This window comes from Corvus hawaiiensis, chromosome 4 (assembly GCF_020740725.1).
Source record: "Corvus hawaiiensis isolate bCorHaw1 chromosome 4, bCorHaw1.pri.cur, whole genome shotgun sequence".
Taxonomy (NCBI): Eukaryota; Metazoa; Chordata; class Aves; order Passeriformes; family Corvidae; genus Corvus; species Corvus hawaiiensis.
Genome location: NC_063216.1, coordinates 34,300,282 through 34,328,085, shown reverse-complemented (window position 1 = coordinate 34,328,085; position 27,804 = coordinate 34,300,282). Strand labels below are relative to the sequence as shown.

General features: G+C 41.3%; 1 protein-coding gene across 5 annotated transcripts; it reads right to left on the bottom strand.

Annotated features, from left to right (window-relative positions):
- Nucleotides 1–3,099: 3,099 nt before the first annotated feature.
- Nucleotides 3,100–21,981, bottom strand: USP44 (ubiquitin specific peptidase 44). 5 transcript variants are annotated; one of them, XM_048301354.1, is made up of 6 exons: nucleotides 21,961–21,981; nucleotides 14,650–16,158; nucleotides 6,449–6,647; nucleotides 5,870–5,978; nucleotides 4,880–5,085; nucleotides 3,100–4,490 (listed from the first exon to the last, which is right to left on the bottom strand). In XM_048301354.1, the coding sequence occupies exons 2-6, from the start codon at nucleotides 16,075–16,077 to the stop codon at nucleotides 4,291–4,293; spliced, it is 2,142 nt and encodes a 713-aa protein (XP_048157311.1). In that variant the 5' UTR covers nucleotides 16,078–16,158; nucleotides 21,961–21,981; the 3' UTR covers nucleotides 3,100–4,290. The 5 variants fall into 5 exon arrangements, with proteins under 5 accessions (XP_048157311.1, XP_048157314.1, XP_048157310.1 ...); XM_048301357.1 differs by lacking the exon at nucleotides 21,961–21,981 and adding an exon at nucleotides 21,640–21,702; XM_048301353.1 differs by lacking the exon at nucleotides 21,961–21,981 and adding an exon at nucleotides 21,395–21,434.
- Nucleotides 21,982–27,804: the final 5,823 nt, after the last annotated feature.

The window sequence follows — 27,804 nt, the reverse complement described above, 5'->3', positions numbered from 1 at the left end:
CCAGAATGGTGATAATTTTTGTGGAGATTATTAGGTACCAGAAGCTATGTGGCAGGGTTTTTCTTTCACACAGACCTTGTGAGACACATCATTAGAGCGTCTACAGCTTGACGTTGAGTGACGTGTCCTTTTGATGAAGGTATGGACTAAGATTTTCCTAATTCTAGACTCAACTAACATGCTTCTCCTCTTAGATGTGGCTAAGACGGGGCTGGCGGGTGCAACAAACGTGGCCGGCCAAGAAGTACAAGTTTTGCATGGAGGGATGGGTTTGGTCATCTTACGTTTCTGAAAGCTGCTGTAGCTTGGGAACTTTCTGGAAAATAAAAACTTAAAATGCAGGGGCTTTTCACCTAAAAGCCAGATTCTGCTGCTTTTACTGAAGAGGCAGTAGTGTTCAGAGTCACAGGTTTCCTTTTTAAACTCTTTTCTGCTTTTGCATTGGTGGTAGATTGTCTTGGAGTTTATAGCACTTCACATTTTGGCTAAGACTTGCCACCGTGCAAGAGAGACCAGGGTTTTCCTTTTTAGTGGCAGATTTCATTAAAAAATGGAAATAAACTTGGTGCTAAGTAGTGTTTCTAAGGACTATCCCCATGAATGTACTCTCCTACTCCAGAGTCTAGCTTGTGAAATAACAAACCAGTTTGTTATCTTTGTGGAAGCTGCTGTGTAGCCACCTGGCTTGCAAGGGAGATGGTATTTTAAGGGTGAGTGTAACCATAACATTTCAGAGAGGAGGCTGAAATACGGCATGTGGGGAGGCAAGTGAAGTTCCTGTTCTAGCAAGAAAACAACTGCTGCGTCTTTCGGCGTGATTGCATCACGTTCACTTCAGTGTATCAAAATACTACTTGTATTTCAGACCAGTACAAAACCGTAGTAGGATGGTATGGAAACTTAATGATGGCATGTGTAAACGTAACTGGAATTGGTTAATTTGCTTTTTACAGCTGGTGTTTGTAGAGATGGAGGAATTTTACCAAATCCTACTTTCTTCCAAAAAAAAGTAAGTCTTTTCACTGCTATTAATTTTCCAGGTTTATGCACTGTTGGTACTCGGCCTTCTGTGGAACATCAGTCAACTGTCCAGAATGGGAGGTGGGCAGTATATTTCCCCCAGTCATTGACAGAATAATGCTTTTGCCAAACACTTTCACGAAGGTGTGTTTAGAGATAAAGACCATGTAACTTGAGAAGAGCATGGCATGCTTTGAAGCAGGTTATCATTTTTTAAGACATATGCATAGTAATTTTTTTTTACCAGGATTCAAGACACTTTTCTGTTTTTATAGGTTTGAACATTTCAATATTTTTAAAGTAAAAGAAAAAACAAACAGCTCTGCTGTGACTCTTTTATCATCTTTGATTTGTGTTTTTGCTGTGACAGGTGCCCAACTCTTTTAATTCAAAGTCATACTCATTTGAGCTTTGCTTTGCATTTCTACTGATACTTAACACCTCCCTTCTATAGGAAGGGCTTTAGGAAAAAACCCAAAAGCTGTGTAGGCTAGTCAGCAGTTCAGATGAACAGTAAATTTTTTGCCTAGTTGTTTTTGAAGTGTCTGTGTCCCTAGTTTTTGAAACTACAATTTTTTTTTTTTCTTTCAGTAAGGCTAAATCTCTGAATCCCTTAAATGGCAGAGGGCTCTATGGAAGCCTTTATTACTACTAGAGAAAAGTGAAGGCATGGGGTCTCAGGATGCATTAATCAATTACCACCTGGGACTGGAAACAGTTACAATTTTTCAGTTTAAGGCGATGCTACTTTAGCCTGTATGCTGTATCCCTGTGATCTCTCAGCAAGTCTGCAGATGACACAAAGCAGGAGGAGTGGCTGGTAGGCCAGCTGGGGGCACTGCCACACAAGGGGAGCAGGACAGGCCCAGGAAATGAGACAAGAGGAACTTCATGCAGCTCTGCAAAGGGAATCACCACTCCTGCTCCTGGGCAGGAATCACCCCAGGCACCAGTACAGGCTGGGTGGGAAGCAGCTGCCCAGAGAAGGACCTGAGGGACAAGCTGTCCATGCGCCAGTAATGTGCCCTTATGGCAAAGGAGGCCAACAGCCTTATGCCTTAATCTGGTTAAAGGGTGCAGAGCTACTACATGAACTAGTTAAGAACTGAAGCAGAAGCTGTGGAGAAGAGCACCTGAATTAGCTCATCTGTGTGGTGGACTGCACTAATCATCTCTACCCTCCCCCCTCCCTCAATTCGGAGGACTAGAACTCTCTCTTTGTCCTTCCCTTCTCTTGTTCTACCCAAGAGCAGCAATGGGAAGAAAACTGGATTTGCTTTTGCTGAGATAACGATGTCTTTCAGAGAAAGTCTTGAGACTCAGCAATCTTTGCTGCAATGCAGGGGAATAGCTGTAAGTACAGCCTAGGCAATCTTCTAGTAAAGATGGCAGGGTAAGATTCCTTCTAAGGGACTTGAGTATGTGCTTAATAGCAGTGATTGAGACTAATGAACTCTTACACCCAAGTTGTTCTCTACACATCCAAAGACAGACCCTTCCATTAATGCTTGAGTCTCTGGAGACCCCTATGATCTCCTAAGAGATATGCTTGGAAGTAAAAAAAGTATCAGAAGCCTGAAAGGCAAATTTTCTGAGCTATCTGTAAGCAGAGAAAAGGGTTTAAATTACATTCATTTCCTCACCAGCAAGAAGAGCAGAGGAAAGTATTTGAAAGACTCAATAGCCATAACAAGTACATTTGTCAGATCACTCACTTGAGCAGGTGGCTTTTGGCAAAAAAAAAAAAACCAAACCCACAAACACAAAAAAACCAAGCAACCAAAAATAAAAACCCCAAACCAACACCTGAACTGTTTTGCATACTTAATTAGGATGAGCACAAGACCAAGAAGTTTGAGATCTGAGGCTGCTATGTGCTTGCTATATGCAAGCTATGTGCTATATGCTATATGGCATCGTTCAGAAACAGAAATGATAACAAAAGTCATTTATAAAACCAGCTGTTAAATCACTGACAGATGGCCAAAGCAGTTGTATAGTTAATGTTAGAAAAAATCTAAAAATTATTTTTAAAAATGTAATGATAGTGTAGGAATTAATTCCAGTCCACACATGCTCTTCTGTCCACATCAAGGCATTTTATTGAGGTAAAACTTTGCAGAAGATGAGGTAACAATTTGCATAGGACTTACGCAAAATAACTTCACAATTAAAATTTAATTGGCATTAACTACTGTATGTGGAGGATTGATGATTCCAGCTTGTTAAATTCTCCTCACTGCACAGTTCTGTTAATGCTAGTGGTAGGACCATGTAGTACAAGGTACAGCAGTTGCGGGTGATGAAACCAGACTGAGAATGCTTTCATGCAAACATTGCAGCTGCTTTTCATCAGCTGTTTGTTAATGGATGACTGAGACAGACAATGCTTGCCACAGCTTAAAGTAAGCTGGTCCAATTCAAGAGAACGGATGCTAATGTTCTTGTAGCAATGATAGTGGGAGGAGTGAGTGTGGTTTTGTTGTTGGGGTGTTACTGAGTTTTTTGCTTGTTTAAGAAAGCTTTTAAATTTTTGGAATAAAAAAGCCCTTGGTTGTTAAATTACTTTGAATTTGGCACTTGAGTTTTAAGTTGTCAGGTTTGTTAAGGCTAAAACATGCAAGTCTTGGTAAAGATACATTCTTGTGTTATTAAACACTCCCCTTACCATACTTACATGAAAATAACTTCATGCTCTATTTCCTCAAGTCCAGATTTTAAGAAATTCTATCCATGTATCTTTAGTATAGCCATTCAAGCTTGCAAAATAATTTCACAGAAAGTTGCCTTGGAAAAATTCATTTTCTATCTGATATGTTTTAACATTCCTTGCTGGTGAATGTCAATATTCTAAGACCTAGTAGCAATTCCTGCAAGACAGTAAGAATCACGGTATCATTAGAACTATACTATAAAATGTACACAAGCATATACAGAAAATTAACCAGAAAAATATCAGTTGCCCTTTGAAGTAAGTTTTCTAGACCAATTCAAAAATATTATCAAAATACAAAACCAGCTTAAAAAAATAGCCTGAGGTAAAAGTTAAATGCACATAGCAATCTCTTCCTTAAAAAAATAGCTGTATTGAAATTCTAGGTACTTAGTTACTTATTGTCAATAAAAACTTTTACTAACCATTGTAAAGAGTACTTCAACTAATACAAAACTATATAAACATTGAAAAGGTACAATACTGTACTTCCTTTTAAAAATACATAGTTATGACAATTTAAATCTTTACCATACACACAGTTAACTGGCTTTGGATTAGCTGCTACTGTTGTCCATGGAACAGCCAGCTAATTCTGTATGCTGCTGACTTTCAGCTGTGCTGGGACAGGGGACTCTACCATGTCCATTTGCCTGAGTAAGTCGTTGGCTGTAAAACAAAATGTAGGCTTGAGCCTTGCATACTTCTTCCATAGTGCACATGTTGAGTTTCGAATCATTGCAGTGTACCCAAAATCCTACAAAAGGGAAATATACCAGAAAAGAAAGTTATCAGGACACCGATTTTAAGTAACTGCATCATATTTAATAATTAATTAGTGTTTGGTCCCATTTAATGAGTTGTGTACAAATAGTAAACTGTTCCAGTTGGGCTGGTTTATTTGCCTCAATGTTTTAAAAGCCCAGCTTAGCTTCCTCAGATTTACAAGAGAGTTTATAGCTTGAACACATTTAACAAGGCAATACAAAAACTGAACTATTGGTCTACAGAGCTGCACTTCTCATTCCAGGCAGTTCAGCTACAAGTGATTCCCTTTTGCTTTTGAGAAAAGACAGTCATTGTATGAGTTTAGAATTACGACTCCCCCTTTTCTCCCTCACTGCTCATTTCCCAGCAGGTTCCTACCTCCTTCGGAATTGTAGCAGTAGGCAGTGTAGTGCCCTGAGCCAAATCCCTTCCCATGATGCATTACCACAGCAGACAGGTCGTAGATGAAGCAGTCAGGCAGGAGAGACTTGAGGGATTCCCTGCAGCAATAAGGCTCCATGTTTAGCATTTGATCAAAACTAACATGTACACCAATCTTCTCACGGTGATTGCGTCCTGACCACCTGGAAAGGTAAATCAAATGAAAACTTAAGGTTTTTTTGAAAGAAAGAGCACAGCATTCTGAATTATGTTTTAACACAACATAGTATTTTCACTATTATCCTATGCACAAAATAAATGCTAGGCATTTTTTTCTAGGCTTCTTCTTTCACTTCTTTATTTCAAGGCCTTTTAAATGTGTCTATGGTACCTACTGTTTTCATCTTCTGAAACATCCATCTTAGGATCTGTGCAACGGTGAGTGGGAAGTATTTCCCACCTATTATACCTCTTTGGTATTTCTCATTTATTCTATCTCATTTTCAGTTTCCTTTGTACAAGGGACAGACAGTACTGATAGGCGGGCTAAGAGTTCACAGAGATGCCATGTCCACTTCTGAGGCTAAATGCATTTATGTATTTGGAAGGTTATCTGAGACTTCCACCGAATACAGTCCAGGTTTGTGTATTAGTGATTATGAGCATCCTACTCTACCTCAAGATATCCCAAGATTAATTTTTATCAATAAAGTTCAGAGCAAGGTTAGTAAGTTTTGACCGAAAACAAGAATGAAGTAATTTTGGTACTAAAGTAGCAAGTATCTGAAATCCAAAAAGTTAATTCCCTACTTACAACATATCTTACTGATGTTTCAATTGAACAAGAAAAATAAGTTTCCAGTAACTATTTCTCACCACACCAGTAAAGGGAAATGAAACTGATGCTGAAAAACATTGATCCTAAGCAGTGGTAGAGCAAGACTGAATCTGTCTGTTTGCAACACTTTTTTTTGTAGTACTACTTACCTAAACCGTTTAAGGTGTAATCTGAGAACCTGAGGTAGTCGACACACCATAAGCTGCTTCTGAGCTTCTGTGAGTATAACTGGTTTAGAAGAAAACTTCCTTCGTTTTGCTGAGGTCAAACACACAGTTACACAATACAAATCTTGGTAACAGCCTTGTATTTCAGTCTAAGATTTATCCACAGAATTTGTGTGGACCTAAATATCTGTGGTATGTGCCCCCTTAAAAAGGATACACTCTGAGAGCCATTTTGCAAGGATTACTCTATGATGCAAGTAAAAAATACTTGTGGTCACTTACGTTAGTCACCTTAATTTAAAAAGGTGATGGCTTCTTCAGCTGGGAGAATTAGAAACCCCATTAGTGTGTCATGAGGCTGTATCTAAAAGAAGCACCACACTTCAAAACATCTTTTGAACAATTTAATCTTCTAGGGGGCAAGTAACAGCTGTCAAGTGACCACACCAGGACATAACAAGGTCTTTGTTTGCAACACACTTTTAAGACTTCTGTTCTTGTACTGTCAGTTTATATTTTACACAGAGAATGTATGCATGAGTACATACTGCCTTTACTCACTGTTGCACTGATCACACGCATATATCTTTCCTTCCAAAGCTTCAGTTTCTGTAAACTTGGCCAGCATTTCTGTCAGCAGACATGGATACTGAGACGACATCTCCTTGCCATTGCAGTGATACCTCTCGGGAAACTCCAGGGACAGGTCCCAGAAAGGTTCTATGGTATTTGATTTATTGTCACAGGTAAGACATGTAACCTGTAAAAAAGATATTTAACCGGCTTCTTACACTCAAAAATTTACTTTGCTAAAAGTGTACCATAACATAGCTCTAAAAAAAGATTCTTTTTCCTAGAGATAACCAAGGATAACCAAAGACAAGACAAAGTCATTTAACAACAGAAATGATACACCTAATTTCTTTTCTCTGAAGCAGCATGTCCAAAACTGTTATCACAAACAAGTAAGTGTTCTTATGTTTTACTGAGAAACAAAAACAGTGTCAAAATGTTCTGTCTGGGACTGTCCAAAAGAAAGCAGCTGGTGAAGTCTCAGGAGTCTTTTCTCCAAAAGGAAAATTTACATGAGAAATTATAATATAGGGTAATTTAAAAATAAATACAAATAAATCAAAAACACATACACACAAAAAAGAAAAACGAAAATAAAAAAAAAAAAGGAACAGCTGGGGATTTTAAAGTCATATCCTTCTTACTTTGTAAGTCTTCCAGGGAAGCCTGGATTAGGAAGCACACTTCTTCAAAGAAAAATTAACAGGTAAAAATAATTTATTTCTTCTTTCAGTAAGTGGATCCATCGTCACACTAGGGAAAGGACAAGCAGTAAGACAACATAAATAAAATGTAAAGAAGTGAAGTGAGTCAACCTGGAAAATGCAGATACTACAGCAGGGGACAATTAATTTATTATAACATTCAATACTTAGGAAAATAAGTTAAAAGCAGTAGCTCTTCTAAGCTGGAAAGACAACACATTAGGTGTTGCACGCTTCCTATTTAGGAAAACAGCACAAGTTGTTTGAAACAACTAACACAAAGACACAGCAATAAAGGGATGAAAATTCATGTGACATCCAAAGATTGTTATTTCCTTTATGCTGCTGCTGTTCTACATAAATTCAGTGTAGTTCCCTTCAATTTGGTTAGTAAGCCTACACAAGTGTGAAAATACACTCAGTTTTGTTCAGAAGCTCCTTTGTTTTCCTCTGAGGGTTTGCTGTTAGGTCATTATTCAGCCTGCTTTGGTATTTCATGATCATTTATATAAGGACCGATCCATCACCTCATGGTATCTTCCTCCTAGGTGTTCTTGTAAGTGCACTCATTAGCTGCAACAGCTTGTACTCGATCTCTGCATCAGCCACCTAGGGCAGATGTGGATTTGTGTCCCAGCACGAACTTTTAGCAGTACAGTTAGAAAGCTGTTAACTGCTTTAAGTTCTAAGATGAAAATGCCACTGCCTTGTTCTTAGAAAACAAAACTTCAAACTTACATGGCAGAGAAGAGGAGATTCTTCTGTTTTAATTTACCCTGTCAGGAACATCTTTTGTAAGTGCTAACATCTGGCAACGTTTCTAAGCCACAAATTATTAGTAATTCAGAGCAGAAATCTAGACATGGAAGACAAAAAGGTATGTTTGGCCATAGTTCAACCACACTCTAGCTTAAACCCAGAATGACTAATGAATTTCTGCTGTACAAATGGGTAATTTTGTTGGGCCAAAAGGTTATTTAATTGATGAGTTACTTAAGAATTTGTTGCACAGGAATGCACACTTAAGATTAAGGAGCTCAGAATGAAGAACACACATGACCTCAACACAGATAATTTTAACATGTTCTGAAGTTTTAGTGTATTATATTAATAATCTAGGTTAAGATCTTCTTTCCCAACTAGCTAATAACTACTATCCCAGAGAAAAAGAAACTAATAGACCCAGCTTCCAATTTTTGCCAGTCAAAAAACTGAAGAAGATAAGCAGATGCAAAAAAGCTGCTTCTCATCTCATCATGCAACTGTGAGCAAAGCCGATTTGTGGGGACAAAACCCTGTACTGATATACAGCTGCACTTATTTCCTCAAATCCAAGCCAGTCCTCACTGCAGCAGAGTTAAACTCTGGGATTTATGTAGTTGCCCACAGCCCATTAACCCGACACACCCGGGCAAGTGCGGCCAATCCCATCAGCCCCTGTGCCCTCACTGCTCCTGGACACAGAGGGAAAGGACAGCCAAGCACGGCTGCAACAAGGGTAGAAGTGTTTTTCTCAGCCAGGCCTGCGCTTACCAACTGAATTACCCAAAAAGCAGGAGGATTCCTAGCCTTCTGTGCAATCCATTGGCACTGCCCTGTCCATTGGCACTGGCTTCACAACATTGCCATCACTCTTCTTTCTGGGACTCCTTTATCTCACACCCCATTATCATTCACACAGCACAACGCAGATTTTCTTTTTTCACAAGAGGGACAGAAATTGTAAAAACTGTTCAAAAGTTGGTTGAATGAGATGAGATTTTATAAAGCCCAAAACAAAAAGAACCCCAAACGTGAACTCAAAGGGCAAAAACTTTATGCACTTGTCCAGTGTAACTTTGTATAGCATAAGTATGTACCACAGTGATAGGGAATTGAGTCTACTCTAGCAATCTGGTTAGTGATGTCTATCTTTATGACTAAACTTCACAAACTCAGGGTTTGATTCCACCTTCCCATTATAATTCAGAATTGCTACTATAGGAAGCTTTAGTGCTGTCATTTATAGCAAAGCAAATGAGAAGTTTACATTAGAGCAAAGTAAATTACAGATTTTAGCTAGTCTGAAATCTCTACCTTATGTTCTGCCCTGATCACCCTCTCATGCCTTGAAACATGGGTACTAAATACAATTGTTTGGTTAAAGCTTAGTATTCAATCATGGGCCAAAGGCCAGACTGAAAAGAGCTGGATCAAATTGCTTGATTCAAGCTAAGCACGGAGACTACTCAGACAAGCATCATTGTGGCCACAATAACTTGATGGACAGCCACTGCCCTGGATGGCATTCAGTGTAAATGCAGCCAAAGAAAATAGTTAACATATTGCTGCAGAAAAAGCCAACTTCATCATCAACTGTTTTGCCTATGTTCCCTGCACTTGCATGGAAGAAAGAAAACTCTTAACCACCTCTGCCCTAACTTTTTCTTTGTTGGTCTTAAGAAGAGTAAAGCAGCCAGTCCCATTTTTGTGCTTTCACTAGATGAGACATATATATAATGACTAGTAACTCAATTTTTGCACAGGAAAGTAACTGAATTTGAAGGGGTTCTCTGGAACCCTAAGCAGAATTCATATGACAGCATAAAAAAACCCAACTGAACTTGCAGTGATAAGCATACAGCATCATCAAAATGATCTTTATTTAGCAGAATAACATAAAGCATAACCATAGCTAACTGTGGTCTGTGATTCAATGGCCTCTTATAGATTAATTTAAAATGTTACTTTCACCTATTTGGAAAACAACTTGACAATCATTTTGTGACTCAGGCTAAACATAAAAGCACAAAGACTAACACCAAAATAAAGAAATCAGTATACATGACATCAGCTGGTTTAAGTGCAAATCCTCCCATTACCTACCTGAAGTTCTCATCTTTTTAACAGTCTATTCAGTGGGAGACTTAATACTCAGGACTACACGGATCACCCTCAGCATTCTCGCCCAAACTCTAACCCACAGAATACTACCCAAAACTGAAGGCTTTCAAACAACTCAAAAACTGCACACTTCCCCTTTTCTCAGACAATCTGTCCTGAAATACACTTCAAGAATAGTTTACATACTACACTGGTTAGAACCTACTTCACTCTCTGGGATTTGGCATAGTCATTTCTCTGACCACTGCATGCTGTTATTCTGCCATGCTGAGCAGGAGCAGAGCAGATGCTCAGATTCCACCTTAAAAATGATCAGGAAGTAATCAAACTGCTTAGGATGTTTTAAGCATGCCTAGAGTATCAAAAGCTAGTTCTTACTAGGCACTGCTGTAAAAAAATATTGGAGCCAATTTTTCTGAACTCTGAGAAGTTTGCAGATGACACAAAGCAGGAGGAGTGGCTGGTAGGCCGGCTGGGGGCACTGCTACACAAGGGGGAGTGGGACAGGGCCGGGAAATGGGACAACGGGAACTTCATGCAGCTCTACAAAAGGAAACATCGTTCTGCTCCTGGGCAGGAATCACCCAGGCACCAGTACAGGCTGGGTGGGAAGAGAATGACCTGGGGGACAAGCTGTCCATGAGCCAGTAACATGCCCTTATGGCAAAAAAGGCCAAGAGCCTCTGCAGCTGCAGTTGGCAGAGCATCACCAGCAGGTCCAGGCAGGTGATCCCTCCCCTCTCCTCAGCCCCCACACAGCTGAAGTGCTGGGCCCAGTGCTCAGAAAAAAGGGAGATGTGGATATGCTGGCCTGAGTCCACCAAAGGGCCAGGAAGATGATGAAAGGCCTTGGACATACCTGACCTATGAGGAAAGGCTGAGAGAGCTGGGACTGTGCAGCCTGGAGAAGGGAGCTCAAGATGGATTTCATCCTTGTACAAGAATTTCTGCTTGCATGATTTCTGAGTGCAAAATAACATCTGCTATTTCAATTTCTGGATTTTTAGAAATACACCTGTCCCCTTCCTTGCTTAATATAGACAGAGTTTGAAATAAACATACTTTAAAAACTGGCACATACTGTGCTATTTAGTTGGTACCATTTAAAAAAACACAAGCCAAAAAACTCTTGAGAGAGACAACAGCTAACATACTTGAGCTCTTGAAGTGTACTTTAAAGATCTGTGAGCCAGTGTCAGTCAGTTTACCACTGCCACATGAGTTCACAGCACAGTAGTTTCTCCTTTCCCATTGAAGGACTGAGGACAGGAGAGAGTAAGGACCTCCCACAAGAGTACAAGCCCTGAGGGATTGAAAACAACTAGTATTTTAACAGACATATTGGCATCTACTCAGAGTCCCAATGGGTTTGAGAGGTATGAGCCACTCTCTCCAGACAATGGCTGCAGGAAGACTAGCATGTGAGCAGACAACAGAGGGGAAGGGTTTTGCAACTATAATGCAGATCTTTACTTCTCTTAGATGTACCAGGTATTGAAGTTTCACAGTCAGTACTGCAAAGTAAAAAGCTGAAATCCTAAAAGAGGTATTAGAATAAACGTAAAATAAAACCAGAGGCAATTTGCTCATGCTGTTTCTGGAGTTACCCACTACCTAGTCTAGTACTCCATAAAATAGTAAAATATTTCAAGCAGTAGATGAAGAAAACTTACTTTAAATTAGCTGAGAACATAGCAAAACAAAAACAACTACCTCATATAAAACGTGCAATTGTTTTGACATCACCCAAAACTTTTTCTAGTTATCAAAAAGTAGCCTGCATAAGATTCTCAAACACTCAGTTTTCTGCTTTCTTTATTTTATATCCTAAATTCAGTTAGTGCTGAAGCAGGCAGCACTTCAATAGCAACAGACTGATGGCAAACTCAGGATTATTACTTCCCTTCAAGTTAAATTAGAACTAGAAGGGGGAAAATGTTTAGCTGCACATGTGAAAGTAATGCGATACCTAAGCAAACACACAGCTTATCAGCACTGTAAGGGATCCTCTGCGTACTTTATCAAGAGTAGTTCATAGTACTCCTGAAGTTTGAAGGTCAGGAAGACTGACTTCACGGTACGTGATTATCTCACAGAATCTCGTAACTTGAACTTATATTTTCTATACAAAAAGCCAGTACACATAGCAACATTTTAGGGGTTCTAAAATGGAAGGCAACTGCACACAGAAACACGCTTCTCAAGTCTCCTTCTTCAATGAAGTAGGATGTAAAAGTGCAGCTGGGAACGGCTCCAACTATCTTCTAGAGAGAAATTGTAATACTGTCACAGTATTACATATTACTTTATTTTTATTACTATATTTATCACAGTATTACTTTATTTAATAGGTAGATAAAGTTAAGCCTAGAAGGACTAAACATACACTCCTTGTTTTTAAGAGCTAACACTGTCAAAGATGTGATGACACAGCAAGAAGTTTGGGGGTTTTTTTCAGCCCTGAATAGGTGTTCTCTTGCTTTTTTTGTTAATTTCATTAAAGCAGTTCTGACAAATGCCTAGTGAAATCATGACATAGGAATCTTACTGAGGAAAGGAAAATAATTGCCTAACAGAGTTTATAAAGTTCATGTTTCCATGTGCAAACACCGGGGACTAAATCATTAAGATGACCTGAATATATTTTACAAAGAAGAAATGTAAATCTTCAGGGCTTACTTTTTCCTTATAATATTTATTATGTTCAAAACCACAAGTGAAGACTAAACTAAAACAAAGGAGTGGCAGAAGACAAAGGGAACACTGGGAGTGTAAAGTGTTAGACAGTCTGTGGGAACTGCCTAATGAGCCGGGGAGAAATTACTACAGATAACAGCCTCAATACTCTTTTCCTTGTTCCTCTCACTTCAGGCATTCTTGAGATCATCAAGGCTGTATTTTGCACATAGACATCGAGAAGCTGCAGTTAGAGCTGTACAGCCACAGAAGTCACAGGATACCTCAAAACTGTTTAATTCCCTTTCCGTTTTACTCAATAGTGTGGAAGTGAGGGGTGTTTGTTTTGTTTTGTATTGCTTTGGGGTTTGTTTGTTTAGTTTACTCAATAGTGAATTCTCACTACTCCCCTCCTGGTCTCAGGAAGGTGGGAGGGTTTCTAGTCACAAACCTCTTCACGGAAAGCTAAAAATATGTGAAAGAAGTAGTTATTACTGAAATGATGCTGTGTCTTTATAGCCTTGAAAATCCTTACCAAAGCAATGAATCCTGTAAGGAGGTTTGGAACACAAGCAAACCTTGTCAGTATTCCTAAAAAATTACCTTATTTGCTAACAAAATTGTTATTTTTGGAGAGGAATGGGATTTTCAAACAAAAAAGCACTTTAATGACATAAAATACTAAACACTTCCAGTTGTGCAACACTGATACACGATATGTACTACCGAAGGAAAGGAAGCATGCCAACAGAAGTGCTCGTACACTGGGCCAGATGGAAGGTAGCTGGTGATCTGGTTTTATTGCTAGATCTAACAGTTTCCAGTAGTTTCACAAAACCTAGGATGACTGAAGGCTATATGCTGCTAACAACCCTGTTACCTTACTATGAAGTTTACAGGTATCGTAGCAGTAAACGATCCTTAGTCAAACACCACTTGGATTTCTAGCTTTACATATTAAAACATTAAACCATCAATCAAATAGTCAGAACAGGCATTTTTGTGTTAAACCTTTTCTTTACACACAGTATTCATCAAATGCTTCTGCACTCCCTCAGTAACATATTCATGTATACTACAGATCCATTCCAGGAACCAGGAATTTCCCAACTTCTGTTCCTCCTGCAATGTGGTTAGTTTTTAGATTAATTCAACAGAAACAAGCATTTGTTTGTTCAGTCACTACTCAGACATTTGTACACACACACTGTTGGGATATGCATAACAGTAAGTGAACACACTGAAATACTTAATGGGGAGCTGAGAAGTAGAAAATAAAAAAAAGAGAGTAGTCATGCAGAAAGAAGGAAAACCACCATTGCCTCCCCACACAAATTTGGTTCCTGTGTTGACAGAGCCTTCTGTATCTTTGTGTTGTAACAGAAAAGAAGTATTAGTATTTCTGTACATAGAATCATGACATGCAATTACTCACTGGTAATCAATCTCAAATTCAAGCTATTTAGTGAAATAATATCCTGTTTGACATCCATTACCTAATCAGTTTCCACTTACACGAGATTAACACATTCCTTAACACCTCTTGTCTAGTATCACTATAGTGATAAGCCACATACTTAAAACTGTAAATTCTTTATTCCTCCAAATGAGTTGGTGCTTAACAGCAAACACAAATATTTCTCAGTAGGTGGAAAGGTGCATTTTAAAATGACAAATTTAAGACTTTTATGAGTCTTTGGGTATTGGGTTTGCACGGCCTGTTTTTTCATAGCGGTAGGGGCTACAGGGTGGCTTCTGTTGAAAATGTGTAATATTTCTTCTGAAACTGTGTAATATATCCTCACCATCCCCCCTCAATAGTTAAAAGTGTACAAACCTTTGAAGTATGTCCATCCCTGACTGACTAGTGTAAATCCAGAACCACAAATCATTAAACACCTTTTAAAAAGTAATCATAAAGCATACCTGACTTAATAGCTGTCCATGAAAAATGTTGTTAACCACATTCAAAACCTGCTTTATAAGTTTTCTTTGAGAAGCAGGGATGAGAGCTGGGTATCTGGTCCCTGTAGTCTCCAGTTCCTGCTGTACTTTATCCAAAAGTTCACAGAGAAATTCCTGAGCATCTTGTTGGGCATACCCTCTGAAGGCTGGAATTAGTCTCCACACAGAATGAAGCATGGCAAAAGGAGACACCAGTGCCCATTTGCCAGACCACATAACCTGGAATAGAGTATGCAACTCATGACAGAGAGAAATATGCTTTGAACTGGGCTCCCTGGGCTGAATGAGTTCCATACTTTTTGATGCTCCTCCACTTAATCCAGAGGACAAACTAGGCCGCCTCACAGCATAAGATCCCTTTACTTTCTCTTGGGTCTCATTCACGTGTAATGTTGAGGCAGCTATTGACAGGTGTTTGGACGAAGATCTTGTTTTACCATTGGTTGCTGTTGCCAGCAGTTCCTGAGTTTGGTTGAGATCAAGCTTTAAAAAGCATTCTCGAAAAATAAGTAAGTGACTTAATACCTGCAGGACAGAATTCATATAGCATGTGTTTCCCAGGTTTCTCAGTCCTGTTACTCCAGGAGTCACTGTGGGCCTTCGTTTAATTGGAGAGTCACTTATTTTTCTCAGTCTCAGTTCATCGGAGGTATATGTTTCTTTCAACTCTGCCACAGATTCCATGTTCTGTGGTGTTTTCTGAGGGCAGAGTTCTGTTTTTAAGGACATTCTAATCTGATTTTGTAAACGACTGCTCTTTCTTGGAGGCATCTTTTCCATCTCTGCTTTCAACTCACGTTTTCGTTCTTGTCTTCTCTTCCTAGCTTTGTCCTTTTTCAGCTCTGCTTCTTCTCGATGTCTTTCTTCTTCCAAAATCCTTTTTCCAGTAGGTGTCAACTCAAGCCACGATCTGAATACTTTGCCAAGGACTGCACGCCGTCGGTGCCAGAGAGCTGTGAACATTCGATCTTCATTCCGAAGCATGGCTTGGGCACCACCATGTGAAAGGTAGGAATCATCACTTGTACCCATAGAACGCAAAGTCCTCCCACTTCGAGTAGTGCACTCATAGTTCTGACTCTTGATTGCACTTAATGTACTCCGCAAGAGTTTTAGATCACCGGTTGCGTTATCATTGAGAACGTAATCGTCGCAGAGATAACAGAAAACATACAGCTCATTTACTTCCAATGCCACTGGGTGGCTGCTCTCCTGAAAGTGCTTTAGTGCATGTTCCTCGATGTATCTTCCACACGCCACATGCGAGCAGCTGAGGCACGCCCACACAGATTCTGTAGTATTGCAGTCCATGCAATGCCATTTCTGAGGATTGAGAATGGAGTGATCTTGAGCCAGTCGCAGACGTCCTACGTGCTTACACTTATCCATTGTTAGAACTGAAATTGCAGAGATATGCTGGCAAAACACATCATCCAAACTATTTTCTGTCCATGATATTTCAATCTGCAACTAAAAAAAAGAAAGTTATAGTTCATAAATACCCAACTGTATCTCTTTTACAGGAGCCAGTGTACCAAATTCATGTTGAGGTTAAGATCACAATCATCATCCAACTGAGTCCCACCAAACACATGAAAGCAATCAGTCATGTGGAGCCACACTCACACACTCAACACCTTCAACAGCAGTACGACATTCACACTAAATTGCCTCCATACCACTGTTTATATTCCCAGCGCTTTGTGGCCCAGGACTGAAGCATACTAAATGCTACACTTTAGACCCAGTTTGTTCTTTTTTATTAAGGGGCACTGATTTTGTTAAAAGATACTGTTACAGAGTTCAGACACAAACACAATTTAAAGTGAGAAAGGTTGCTCAGAGCAGCTGAGGAAGCCCCCAAGCCTAGAAGTGTTCAGGGCCAGGTGGGATTGGACTTTAAGCAACTCGGTCTAATTGGAGGTGTCCCTGCACACAGCAGGGGATTGGGGGACAGGATCTTTATGGTCCCTTCCAACTCAAACTATTCTGTGATGCCAAAATTCTCCTATTAATTCTATCCCTAAGCATACAGGTGCAGAAGTGCAAAGTTCACTTAAATTTATTATGTTTACACAGTGCCAACAGTTCAGACAAACGAGGCTTTATACAACTCAAGTCCTTAATTAACCCATTCCTTTAATTAACTCACTGCCCCTCTGTGCTCAGTAAACCTCATTATACCATTTCTACAATAATGTATCTTAAGTATCTACATTTTAACACGTCATCCTAACACCTCTGAAAGAGTAACTTGGCAAAGCAGAACTTGATTTCTTGAGACAGAAACACCAGGAGATGTCTACATCAGTTACTACAAACTTTATAAGAACTTTCTAATCCAGGTCTTCAGAAGATCATTTAAAAATCTGGCTGGCACTGGCTCATATCCTTTATTAAGTTTGTATGGTTGCGTTTATTTATTCAAAGCTGCTGGTTTTGCTTCCTCCTATAAGGTGCATTTACCCAGAGAGTGTCTGATTTGCAAAAAAATTGAAGAGACAGTGTTTTTCTCTTTCTTGTTTTTACCATTTTCTTTGACTATCTCGTTTAGCTATAACATCTAGAGAAAAATGATAATGGTGCTATAATGCATCAGGAAGTGATTACATGTGATCTGGGGCATTTGTGCCTACCACGTCACTGAACAGAAGGGCCAAAGAGCACACAGCACCAGTACCATTATGCACAGTGCTTGCCAGATGAAACAATTAATTCACCTGAGGAGTTCAAGGCTTTGTCAAATATTCAGCCTATGCCAAGTGAGATGAGTTTGCCATTACAAATGCATGCTCTGGACCTGGCCTAGGCTGTCCAATAGCAAGGTCCTGGATTCTTTCCAGGTAAATAAACTATACTACAAAAGTACTGAGTGCTTTACACAACTCTGGACAGAGCCAAAAAAACTATATTCCAGCTATTAGCCTTAAACATGCTAATATTTATCAATTTCTACAGTCCTGAAACTCACAAGAACAGGTTACTCAATATAGAGCAGAGGTTTAGTGTAAGCTAAGCTTTAGATAGAGGGAATCCTAACGTACAATGACATGACACCGCTAAGGAAGGGAAACAGGTTGGTTCTAGCCAGCTAGAACAGAAACTCTAATCTTCATCTGGTACTTTGAGAAAAGCTGTCCTTAAAAGACTCAACAAAAAATGGCTTTGTTTGGTTAACTGGCCCATGGCTAGTGCCTTTTAAAATGTTACAATACAGATATCAACATAAGAGCTGTAATAAGTCTCTAAGCACATAATCTGCATCCAGTATTGCATGTGTTGTATAGAATTTATTCTGTAATGAAGAAAAGCTTGAACCAGTTGTAGAGAAACTAAAGAAGTGTACACAGTTTTACATGCCCACATTAATCTCTCATTCATTCTGGCTAAGTTGTCTCCAGTCCATACCCACTGCACTGAAGAATTTCAGGCAGCATGAACTCTGGGGAGCAATTCAGCAACTCCCAGATCAAGTACCAGCCACAGTGTATTAGGGGAGGTTGAGATCCCTTGTGTGCTGTGGTCACAAAAGTAATGGCTTGCTTAACTTTTCCATCTTGCTTGCACTCATAACGTTCATTCCTTCTAAAAGGCAATCTATCTGTAGGCTGCCAATTAGATTCTTTTACAAATAGCTGTGCAGAGTAAGTTTGCTTTTCATATTGTCTTCATAAATAAGACCATCAGCATTATCTTGTGTCTTCTAGTCTGATAACCTCTTTTCCCCAAAGAAGTGGAACTTTTATAACACTGATAAAATTCAGGATAGTAGTATGTATGTAAAGTGTGCTGCAATAATTCAATATGGTATTTTAAGAGAATTTTAAGTGTCAAGACTCATCTTTGTGGTTTTGGGCTAACATAAATAGATTCTACTGCATAACATATTAGTAACGGTCCTTTCCAGCAGACCAGAAAAGAACACTAAACCCTGCCTTCCCACAGGGCTGTCACACACAGCAATGCTGTCAGTCAGAGGAATCTGACAGGTCAACTCTTTCTGGATTTGTTAAAGTCACCGTGTAAAACCTGTGGCTTATTTTTCCTTCCTTTTAATATTATATGGTCAGATTATTTTTTTTGCACTTTTAAAAACATTCTCAAGACTAAAACTGCTTACATGCCTCAGTGTGAGCAGATACTGGACTGAGAACAAAAGTAATCCACTGATCTCAGGACGACCACTGTGTAAATCAGGACCGCACATTCAAGCTCTTCATGCAAAAGCAGCACAATTCTACGAAAGCGCAAGATCAGCACCTTGAAGGGAAAAGCCTAAAAGCCCCAGCTCCCTCACCAGCAACCAAGCCAGCATGACATTTTCCCACCTACGTCGATGTGTGGAGAAAAGAGACAGGGTGGAAGGGGGAGGGGGAGGAAACATCTTAGCACGGGAGAGAGAAGTCTTTCTTTGACAAAAAACGTGAAGAAATCAAAATGCAGTTTGGTCAAAAAGACAGAAATATCTGAAAAGACTGCAAAAAAGCTTAGAGTACAAAACTGAAACCAAGAAAACTTCAGATGAATGTCAAGCAGCACACTGACATCATGAATGTTTGAAGTACTGAGACTGCATCAACTCACATTTAAAAACTGTACCTTAAAACCAAAACTTGGCAAAAAATCTCAGGGTGAAAACAGGAGTGAAGTGACAGATAATGGTGCAAGAAATAGGAAAAATACTGCATACTCATTCCCACACTTACTAGAACACTGCAGCTAGAATAAAATAGTACAAGCTAATGCTCCAATGTTAAAATTCCCTAAAGGAAGTTATTCAGCACTAGTTTCTGCATTCTTCTCTCCTGAGGTTCAGTTCTGTGCACACACACAAAGAAACTTTGAATTAGTTGACCAGCACTTCAGAGATCAAGCCTCCCTGCCCCCCCCCCCCCCCCCGTGTTCTTACCACAGACCTGAGCTGAAGTACTAAGCAAAATAACAACTACGAGCATCTAGAATAGTACTGTTGAAAGCATTAAGTTGTCTGGAAACAGATACACAGAAGTTTTTTCTTGCACCAAAGTTTCACAAGCTAAAAACAAAGATATATAGAAAAGGATTTTTTTGTTGTACCAGATCTCAGCCTTACTGACATGCTCGTTCCTTTTGTTCCACTCAAGAATGGCTGGCAAAATGTACATTTTTGGATAATTCATGAGTTGAAAAAGTAGTTGATGCCAAAATCAACTTAGAAGTCACTAAAATTGATTATTTTCTTCCATTTCTGTTCCATGCAAACAAGAATTCAAGATTTTAAGACTTTAAGGTTCATTTTCACAGCTGATTAATTTATAAAATGTAACTATAAATATAAACAAAAGGATGTATTTTTCCCTTAGTCACTACCTGTGTAATTAATTGCCTGGCACATAAATGAGAAGTCTCAAGCATTAGACTAGAAATGCACTACATAGTTTTACAATTAGATATACACGTGTGTATGCTCTTGTGCCCCATTTATATTCTGGCTTTTAAATCAGATGACCGACCGTTTACCAACTGATTTTCATCAGGTTCAGAGTACCTGTTGAATATCTGAAAACACAGGAATCATGGGTACTTAAACAACTCAAAGTTTTAGATAACAAGTACACTAACTAGAAGGCAGTACTAGAAAGTACTGCTTTAATGCTTTTTCAAACGAGTTTTCTTTAACAAAACAACTCAATGAAACACTGATGTGCGTAACTTCCAGCTGCAGTACAGTCCTGCAGGAGTAACAGTTTAGACTTGAAATCAAAGCAGCACTTCAAAAAGAAATTTTATGAATTATTTCCGATTTCTAACAGAAGAGCCTTTGACAAGAAATCCCCCAGTCTCCCTCCCCTGGAGCCGTGCAGATCGCCATTTAACTTTTTTTTCTCTATTTTTTTTTTTTTTTTAACCAGCTAAAGAATGTATATCCAATGTGCTGCCTAGAAGTGGTCGTTTACCCCAGGACACCACAGACAGCGGTACAGCTTTACATTCGATGTCTACTACTGCAAAGAACCGCGCGTTTCCTGCAGTGGAGACTTCACGATAAACAATACAGACCGAAGTACTTTCACACAAGCACGAAAAACACTGCATTTCTTACTGGTCTGAAGTTACACTTGACAGTTCTCTCTGTTTAGAAAAACGAGCACCTCTGACTGCCCTGACAGCTCCTGTTCTGACAGCCCCTGAAAGCAGACACCCCGGCTACGCTGGCCCGGGGCTCGGTGCCTTCCCCGCAGAAGGTCCGGCGCTTCCCGGCGCACCGCGACATGGCGCGACTTCGCCTCTGGCCACCACAGCCAGGAGCCGAGAGCGGCGGGCCCCGCTCACCGCCACCCTCCGCTCCTCCCCAAGCTCTCCCTCACCTCGACGTCCTCCCGGCCCCTCAGGGACGTGGAAGGGAGCGGGCCCCAAGCAGGGGTTGCCCGCCACACACCGAGCGCGGCAGGAAGGCGGCAGAACCCCTGCCGGTCCCAGGGTCTCGCTCCCCCGACCCCATGCCTTGCCCGGCTCGCCCCCGCGACAACGAGCGCCTCCTCCTCAGGTGCCCCTCCGCAGGCACCGCGCCGCCGCTACCGTCCCTCCCCGGGGAAAAGGCGCCGCTGTCTCCCGCCCCGCGCCCCCCTCCGCAGGGCACCTGCTCCCCGCATGCCGGCCCCGGGCGGGCTAGCAGCGCCGCCGCGCCACTGCCGCTCCCGCCCCCGCCCGCCGGTCCCGCACGCACCCTTCACCCGCCGCCATCTTGGGCGCCCCGAGCCGCCGCCGCCTCAGAGCGGCCCCTCCACGACGTCAGTGCCGCGCGGGGCCGCCCCCACCCGCCCCACACCCCCGCCCGGGCGGGGAGCGCAGCGGGCGGCGGGGGAGGCCGCGGGGAAACGCGCGGCGGGGGAGCGCCGCGAACATCCCCGCACTCGCCCACCACCCGCGCCCCCGCGGCCGCTCCGGGCCCTGCCGCCGCCCCGCGCCCACCTGCCCATCGCCATGTGCCGGCGGCGGCTCTGTCACCAGATTTGTAGTGGCAACCGAAGTCCTTCCCACGTCTCCTCCCACCTCCCCCGGCCTCCCCCGCCCGCCGGGCCGAGCGGGCCGGTCCCGCGGGGCCGGACGCGGAAAGGCTGGCGGGGAGCGGCGGGCGGGTGTCAGGAGCCGGTTCCCGAGGAGCTGAGGAGCTGCCACTGCCCCGGCCCGTGCCCGCGGGGCACCTGCTTGCCCTGGGGTGGGTCTGTACCCAGCCGGGAAGAAGCGGGGTCTTGGACCCCCCAGGAGTGGGTGTCCAGATTTCTTTCCTACATTTTCACCCGTGATTTGTCATCGGTGGCGTCGTCCTCATCCCAGCACAGCGGGAGCTCTGTGGGCTGTGTGAGCTGAGCGCTGCCCTGCGAGACCCGCCCGGTGGCTCCCCCGGCTCGCCGGTGCCGCCAGGAGCCATCTCTGGCCTGGCCGCTGCCCGGATGTGACAGTCACACACCGTACCGGGGATCTCAGCCCATGAAACTCCTTCATATCATATCTCCGTGCATGTTGTTTGTGGAAACTTCTGCAAGGCAGCTCACGTGATAAAAAACCCCAATCTCTTATCAGGTCCCTGTTACCCATCTATTGAGTACTTTTTCACTCTCAGGTTTCATTACAGAAACTTAAATAGGCAAAAGACTTGTAAATTAACATCCTGCAGATGTCCTGTTTGGTAAATTTGATGCGTCTTTACACTGATACTTCTAGAACTAAAGTTTCTGAAGTGCAGCCAGCTGTTTCTAGCTGCTTTCCAGTTCCGCCAAAGCTGAATTAATTTACACTTGTGCGTGGCTTCTGCTCTGCCCTGTGTAGGGCAGGCTGTGTTTGGGACAAGAAGAATCTTGTGAAAACCCCCTCCTGACTGGGCAGCATCACTTTTTGCTGGAGAAGGTTGGCTTGTGGTTTATGTGAACCTGCTCATAAAGTCAGTGTGGGGTGCTGCTGGCCATTGCAGAATGTGGTTGTGATGTGTGTGATGCTGCTTAGCCACCATAAACGAGCAGTGGTTTGATGCAGAGTGTGAGCATTTCAGATCCCCCGCTCTTGTTTTGGATCCATTATGCCTTAGGATATTTTCATGACAGCATCAAAATCTCTCACATCTGTTTCTGTGTTTCTAGTTGTGTCATCATAGAAAATGTGTTTCAGTTTAAAAGTTGAAATCTATAGGCCCTGGTTGCCTCAATTCTGCTCCAGTAGTGCATTCCCATTCTTTCTGTTTCTAATGAGACTGCTGAGACGGTGTTAGCAGGATGTGGCCAAGAGGCACAATTCCATTTGTCTGCAGGGTCGCTTTATCACGGTGCTTTCAGAAGGTCATAAAAAATGTATACAGATGAAGTCACAAGGCTTCAGATGTATTTCAGATTTCTAGCTTTAAAGTGAAATACTGTTGCTTAATCAAAATATTTATGGAAATTGTTCATGCTTAGTGATTCCACATGTTTGCATTTCCCCATTAGATGTTTTAAAACAACTTTAACAATTTTCACGTAACTATTTTGTCAAGTTCCTATCGCCGTCTTTAACAGTAGCAGTTTCTTCTTGATTCATAGTTGGCAAACTAATCCTTCCATGCTTTTTCTTGCTAGAATCCTATTACACTATTCTCACACTCACCATCTCAGTCCAGTTCTGTGTGCGTGTCTGTGCATTGGCTAAGTGGATGTTGGATCTGCTCTCAAGACCAGACTGACTCACCATCCCTTCTGAGACCTCTTCACCTGCCTTTGCAGGCTGCTCTCACCAGGGCTCCGCAGCCCCGGGAGCCTCTAGAGGGGGAGTCCAAGCTTCGGATGCCTCCGCACACATTGGAGGTCTTGTCCACGTTGTCTGGGTGAATGAAGTACAGGTGAGACTCATGCTATTACCATCCAGGGCACTGAGAAATAATCCCAAACCCTGTTTTTCCTAAGCATCCAGAGGAGACTTTGATCTTGGGCTGCTCACAGGAAGGCTAAGGCCAGCAATGCAAATGGGAAATGGTGGCTCTCAGCCATGCACATACTTAACTCTAGTCGAAGCTGTTGGCTCACTCAGACACAGCCTGAGGCCTTGTCACCGGCTCCCTTTACATCCTAAATGGCCACTTTAATTAGCTATTCACAAAGTGATTATGATCCTGAAAAATTCGTTTTTATTTATGCCAATTTTAAATGTTGGTAGTCTATCATGTCTCTAACACCCCTCTCTCTTTCATCAAATAGCACCTATATTTTGAAACCCTGTTCAAGTGATAACAGAGATTTGCCATGTCTCTGCTATCTCTGCAGTATCTGATTTAACGCAGAATAAAGTTAATATTTTTTTTATTTTCTTGTTTGTGTGTGATTTCCCTGTGTTAATGGACAACATTTCAGCTGATACTGACTAAGCACATTTCATACCCTTATTGGGTTAAGGCAGACTTCAGTCTCTGTTCCTGCCACATTGGGTAATCCATTGCAAAATATTGATTTGGAGCTGGGATTTGGCTTCAGCATAACAAGTAAGTCACTGAATTGCTGTGCGCTGCTCTTACCATATGCGCCCTGCTTCATGTGTGCCTTTAGTGACAGCCTGCTTAAAATTTTTCACCTTCCTTTAACCTTTCTCTGAGTCATGTATTTATTCTTCTAAATAGCATCCACTTTAAAAACATTCAAGGTTGATAAGAGAATTCCTGAGCCTTAGGGGACACATAATGAGACCCAACTCCTTTCCACCATCCAGACATTATAGCTAGAATGTTGTGATTTATTGAGACAGACAGAAATTGATTTCCCAAATGTAGTTTAATTCAAAATTCATTCAGCGTTTATGAAAATGGATGACAGATACAGAATATATTGTCAAGAAGCAAGAAAATGTAATAAATCCCTATAAGCAATGTAACCTCCTATTATGTGTGAAAACATACTCTGGAGGGGAAAACCACCTCTAACTGAAACACCACCTCTGACTTAATGTTAAAGTGTTCCAATACGGCAAATAGTTTCGATGTATTTTTAAATGGTTGCCAGAATTATATACAACTACTGCATTAATACAACTGGGAAAAAAATTGTTTAGTGCATTTGGCAGAAGGAAACATCATAAGCTATTATTCCAAGTGAGGCATCTAAACTTTTGCAAATGTACGAAATTTCAAATTTCTGTCAAATACAAACACAATTATAAAATAGTAATAGTTTTTGATATTCCAGAACAACAAAGTGGTAGGCTAACCAAGCCTTCTGAGTCTATCTGAAAAGAGAGTTGATGTGATACCAGGTGTCTTTGTCTCCACGAGGTTTGGGTCTGGTATTATGGTTTGAATGCTCAAAACTGATGAAAAGGGAAAGAGAGAAAGTCTTACGTAAGATAAATAAAGGAAAGCAAGCTTTAAACAAACGTGGAGTCATCTTTTGCTCTTGCTGATGTGAACACTTTTACTTGTTTGCAGCTCCCCAGTTAGGAGTGGTGCTCCTGTGTGTCCCTGGTGCTTGCAGGGTATGATGTCATCCTGGCAGCCGCACTGCTCCGATGTGAGGTCACTGCTCTGGTTTCACTCTGCCTGCACCCGCACTCCTTGCACCAGGAACTCTCTTGAGTTCAAGCAGCTCCTGGATGAAATTTCTCCTCCTCTAGAGCCAGCCAGCTTCCCTGAAGTGCAAGGCAATACTGGTGATCAGGAAATTTGTTCTTTTGCTTTTACAACAGTACAGTCATGTCTTGTGTAGACGTTGGCAGATGGGCCTGACTACATGAAGTTAATTGCACATCTGAGGCACAGAAAATAGATGACATGAGGAGAGTGATAATAAATCACAAATTTGCATATGTTAATATGAGCAGCTTGATGCTTTCTAGTTCAGCCCTAGATGATAAATAGATTTTTTTTTTCCAAAACAGTGGGAGCATTTTAAAATCACGCAGAAGAAGGTGAATCTCAGAAAGCATATCTAAAAGCTCAATACACATATACACTAGTATTACCTGTTTGGGGAAGGTTTGCATGCTTACCTTCATGCAAGATGTGCAGTGGGAGTTTGTTGTGTTGCCATGTTTGTTGATACAAACAAAAGACTACAAACAAAATTTATCTATAAACAGATTCAGGGCTCAAAGGGAAATTCTGTGTGTAACCCTGAAAATAAAAGGATTTTCTCCAATGCCTGTGAAGTTTTTGGGTTGCAGTTCAGTTCAAGATGAAGACTTGTACATATTGGTGTCTACCTATGAACTAAGTGTTTTAATTCCCAGCAGAGCCAGGGGGGAGGGAGGAACTTGTGTAAGATATACCTGAGGTACTTCTGTGGTGTGAGATGTTCAAACAGGGTTGGCCAACCTGGCATATAACCTGCAGGACTGTAATGCTCTCCTGGAGCAGCAGCTGGAGACAAGACGGGCTAACCTGTGACTTATCAAATGGTACTGGGTGCTTAAATGAACACTGCTGCTCTCCCTAGGCTGACTCTAAGCAGAGAGCCGATGGCTGGTTCAGTGAATCTCTAGAATTCAATCTCCTTTGAACCCACTCACCAAGAGCCCATTTAATTCTGTGAACATCAAGCGCCACTTGAGAGGCTGTGGGATGTCCTTCCTGGCCTCCAGGTTTCCTTCTGGAAATGCATCAGTTCCCATATGTCCTGTGCCATATCTGCTGGCTCTGGGCAGGTGTCTCAGAACCTTAAGGGTTCTCACGCTGCTTTAGATTCTGAAACGTAGGCAACTGAATAAAGCCTTGGATCTCCACTGCCTGTAACAGGAATGCAGACACGCTTAGTTGCTTAAATATAACCTCTAGAGACATCCCTGGGCACCAAAAGCATCCTTGGAGGCTGACTGGCATGAGGGAGGGTCTGAGAAGGACCAAATCTTCCTGGAGCTGCCCATGGCCCTGGGCACCTCTCCCCAACCCAGATGCCTCAGGGGTGACAGATGCCTTACTTATCCTTAGGCAATGGAATCCTGCACCTGTAGCCTGTGTAGGGATACTTGTGTTTGGGTGTCTGCTGGTCTACTGAATCCCACCCCTACTTATTTCATCAAACTTCAACTGGGTCCAAACACAGAAGATGTATCTTGCAAATATGCATTTTTCAAAAATGGGGTGAAAGTTTGTGATGATTCCTGGGTTTTCAAATGATCTGCAGATTTAAAAGCAAAACAAAAATTGTAAAGTGTACATATAACATTAGGAATCACCAGAATTTTTTCCAAGACTTTCCCTATTTTCTTTCATAAGAATAAAGAAAACAGAAAATGCTGACTTTAATACTGATTTGAGTGAAAACTGTCATTGTCAAGGTTAATGCCATGCTTATTCCATCCTTCTTCCTCCCATTTGATTTCCCTTTACTTCTTCACATTGTCTTTGCCAGACAAATGCAGTCAAACCTATTTCCATGGGTAAAATGGTTAAAAAGTATAGAAGTATTTGGACCCAGGGCTCTGAAGGCCTATTGACCATGTTAAATACTTAATGACATTTTAGGGTAGGGTTTTTTGCTTATTACTTCTCATTTTTAAATAGCTTGAAATAGAAGTGAAAATTTAACAAACAGTTGTTTAGGCATGTGCTGTTGATTTTAATTGAAAGATCTGAGACTCTGAGGTTCCTTTTCATTATTAACCATTTGGCTTGTTCTCCTTGTGCTGCTGGTGAGCTTCTGAGTTCCAACACTAGCACAAATGTTGTTACTAGAAGTAATCAGACAGCTCCTGTTTCTGCCAATCTTTCATAGAAAACAGCCAAACATGCATTGGAAGTGTGAAGAGGTAAAATTTAATGCAACAAAAATATATAAATAAAATCACTGCTTCTTGTAAAAACAAGTGTACAGAGAAAAATATTTTTAATTTTCAGACTCCGGAGTTATCCCTTATGACTATGAATCCAAAATATCTTGGTGAAAGCACCTTCATCAATATTTTCTTTACCTGCTCCACTGGGTCCTGCTCCAGGAGCATACTACATGATGGATATCTGATTTGGTTACACCTAGATTCGAACTGACTTTGAGTCTAGACAGCAGAAGGAGATTTCTTAGTGATGTTGGGGTTTAACAAACAAAGGATTAACAAACAAAATTAATTCTTAATTCAAGGACAATGTTACACTCCTATCAACCAGAAGGAAAGATAAGTGCTTTTCTC

Coding starts and splice junctions, on each gene's coding strand:
- USP44 (XM_048301354.1), bottom strand. CDS start 16,077: ATGGATAAGTGTAAGCACGTAGGACGTCTGCGACTGGCTCAAGATCAC. Junction 6,648..14,649: donor ATGGACAGCTATTAAGTCAG/GTATGCTTTATG, acceptor TCTTTTTTACAG/GTTACATGTCTTACCTGTGA. Junction 5,979..6,448: donor TGCGTGTGATCAGTGCAACA/GTGAGTAAAGGC, acceptor GTTTGACCTCAG/CAAAACGAAGGAAGTTTTCT.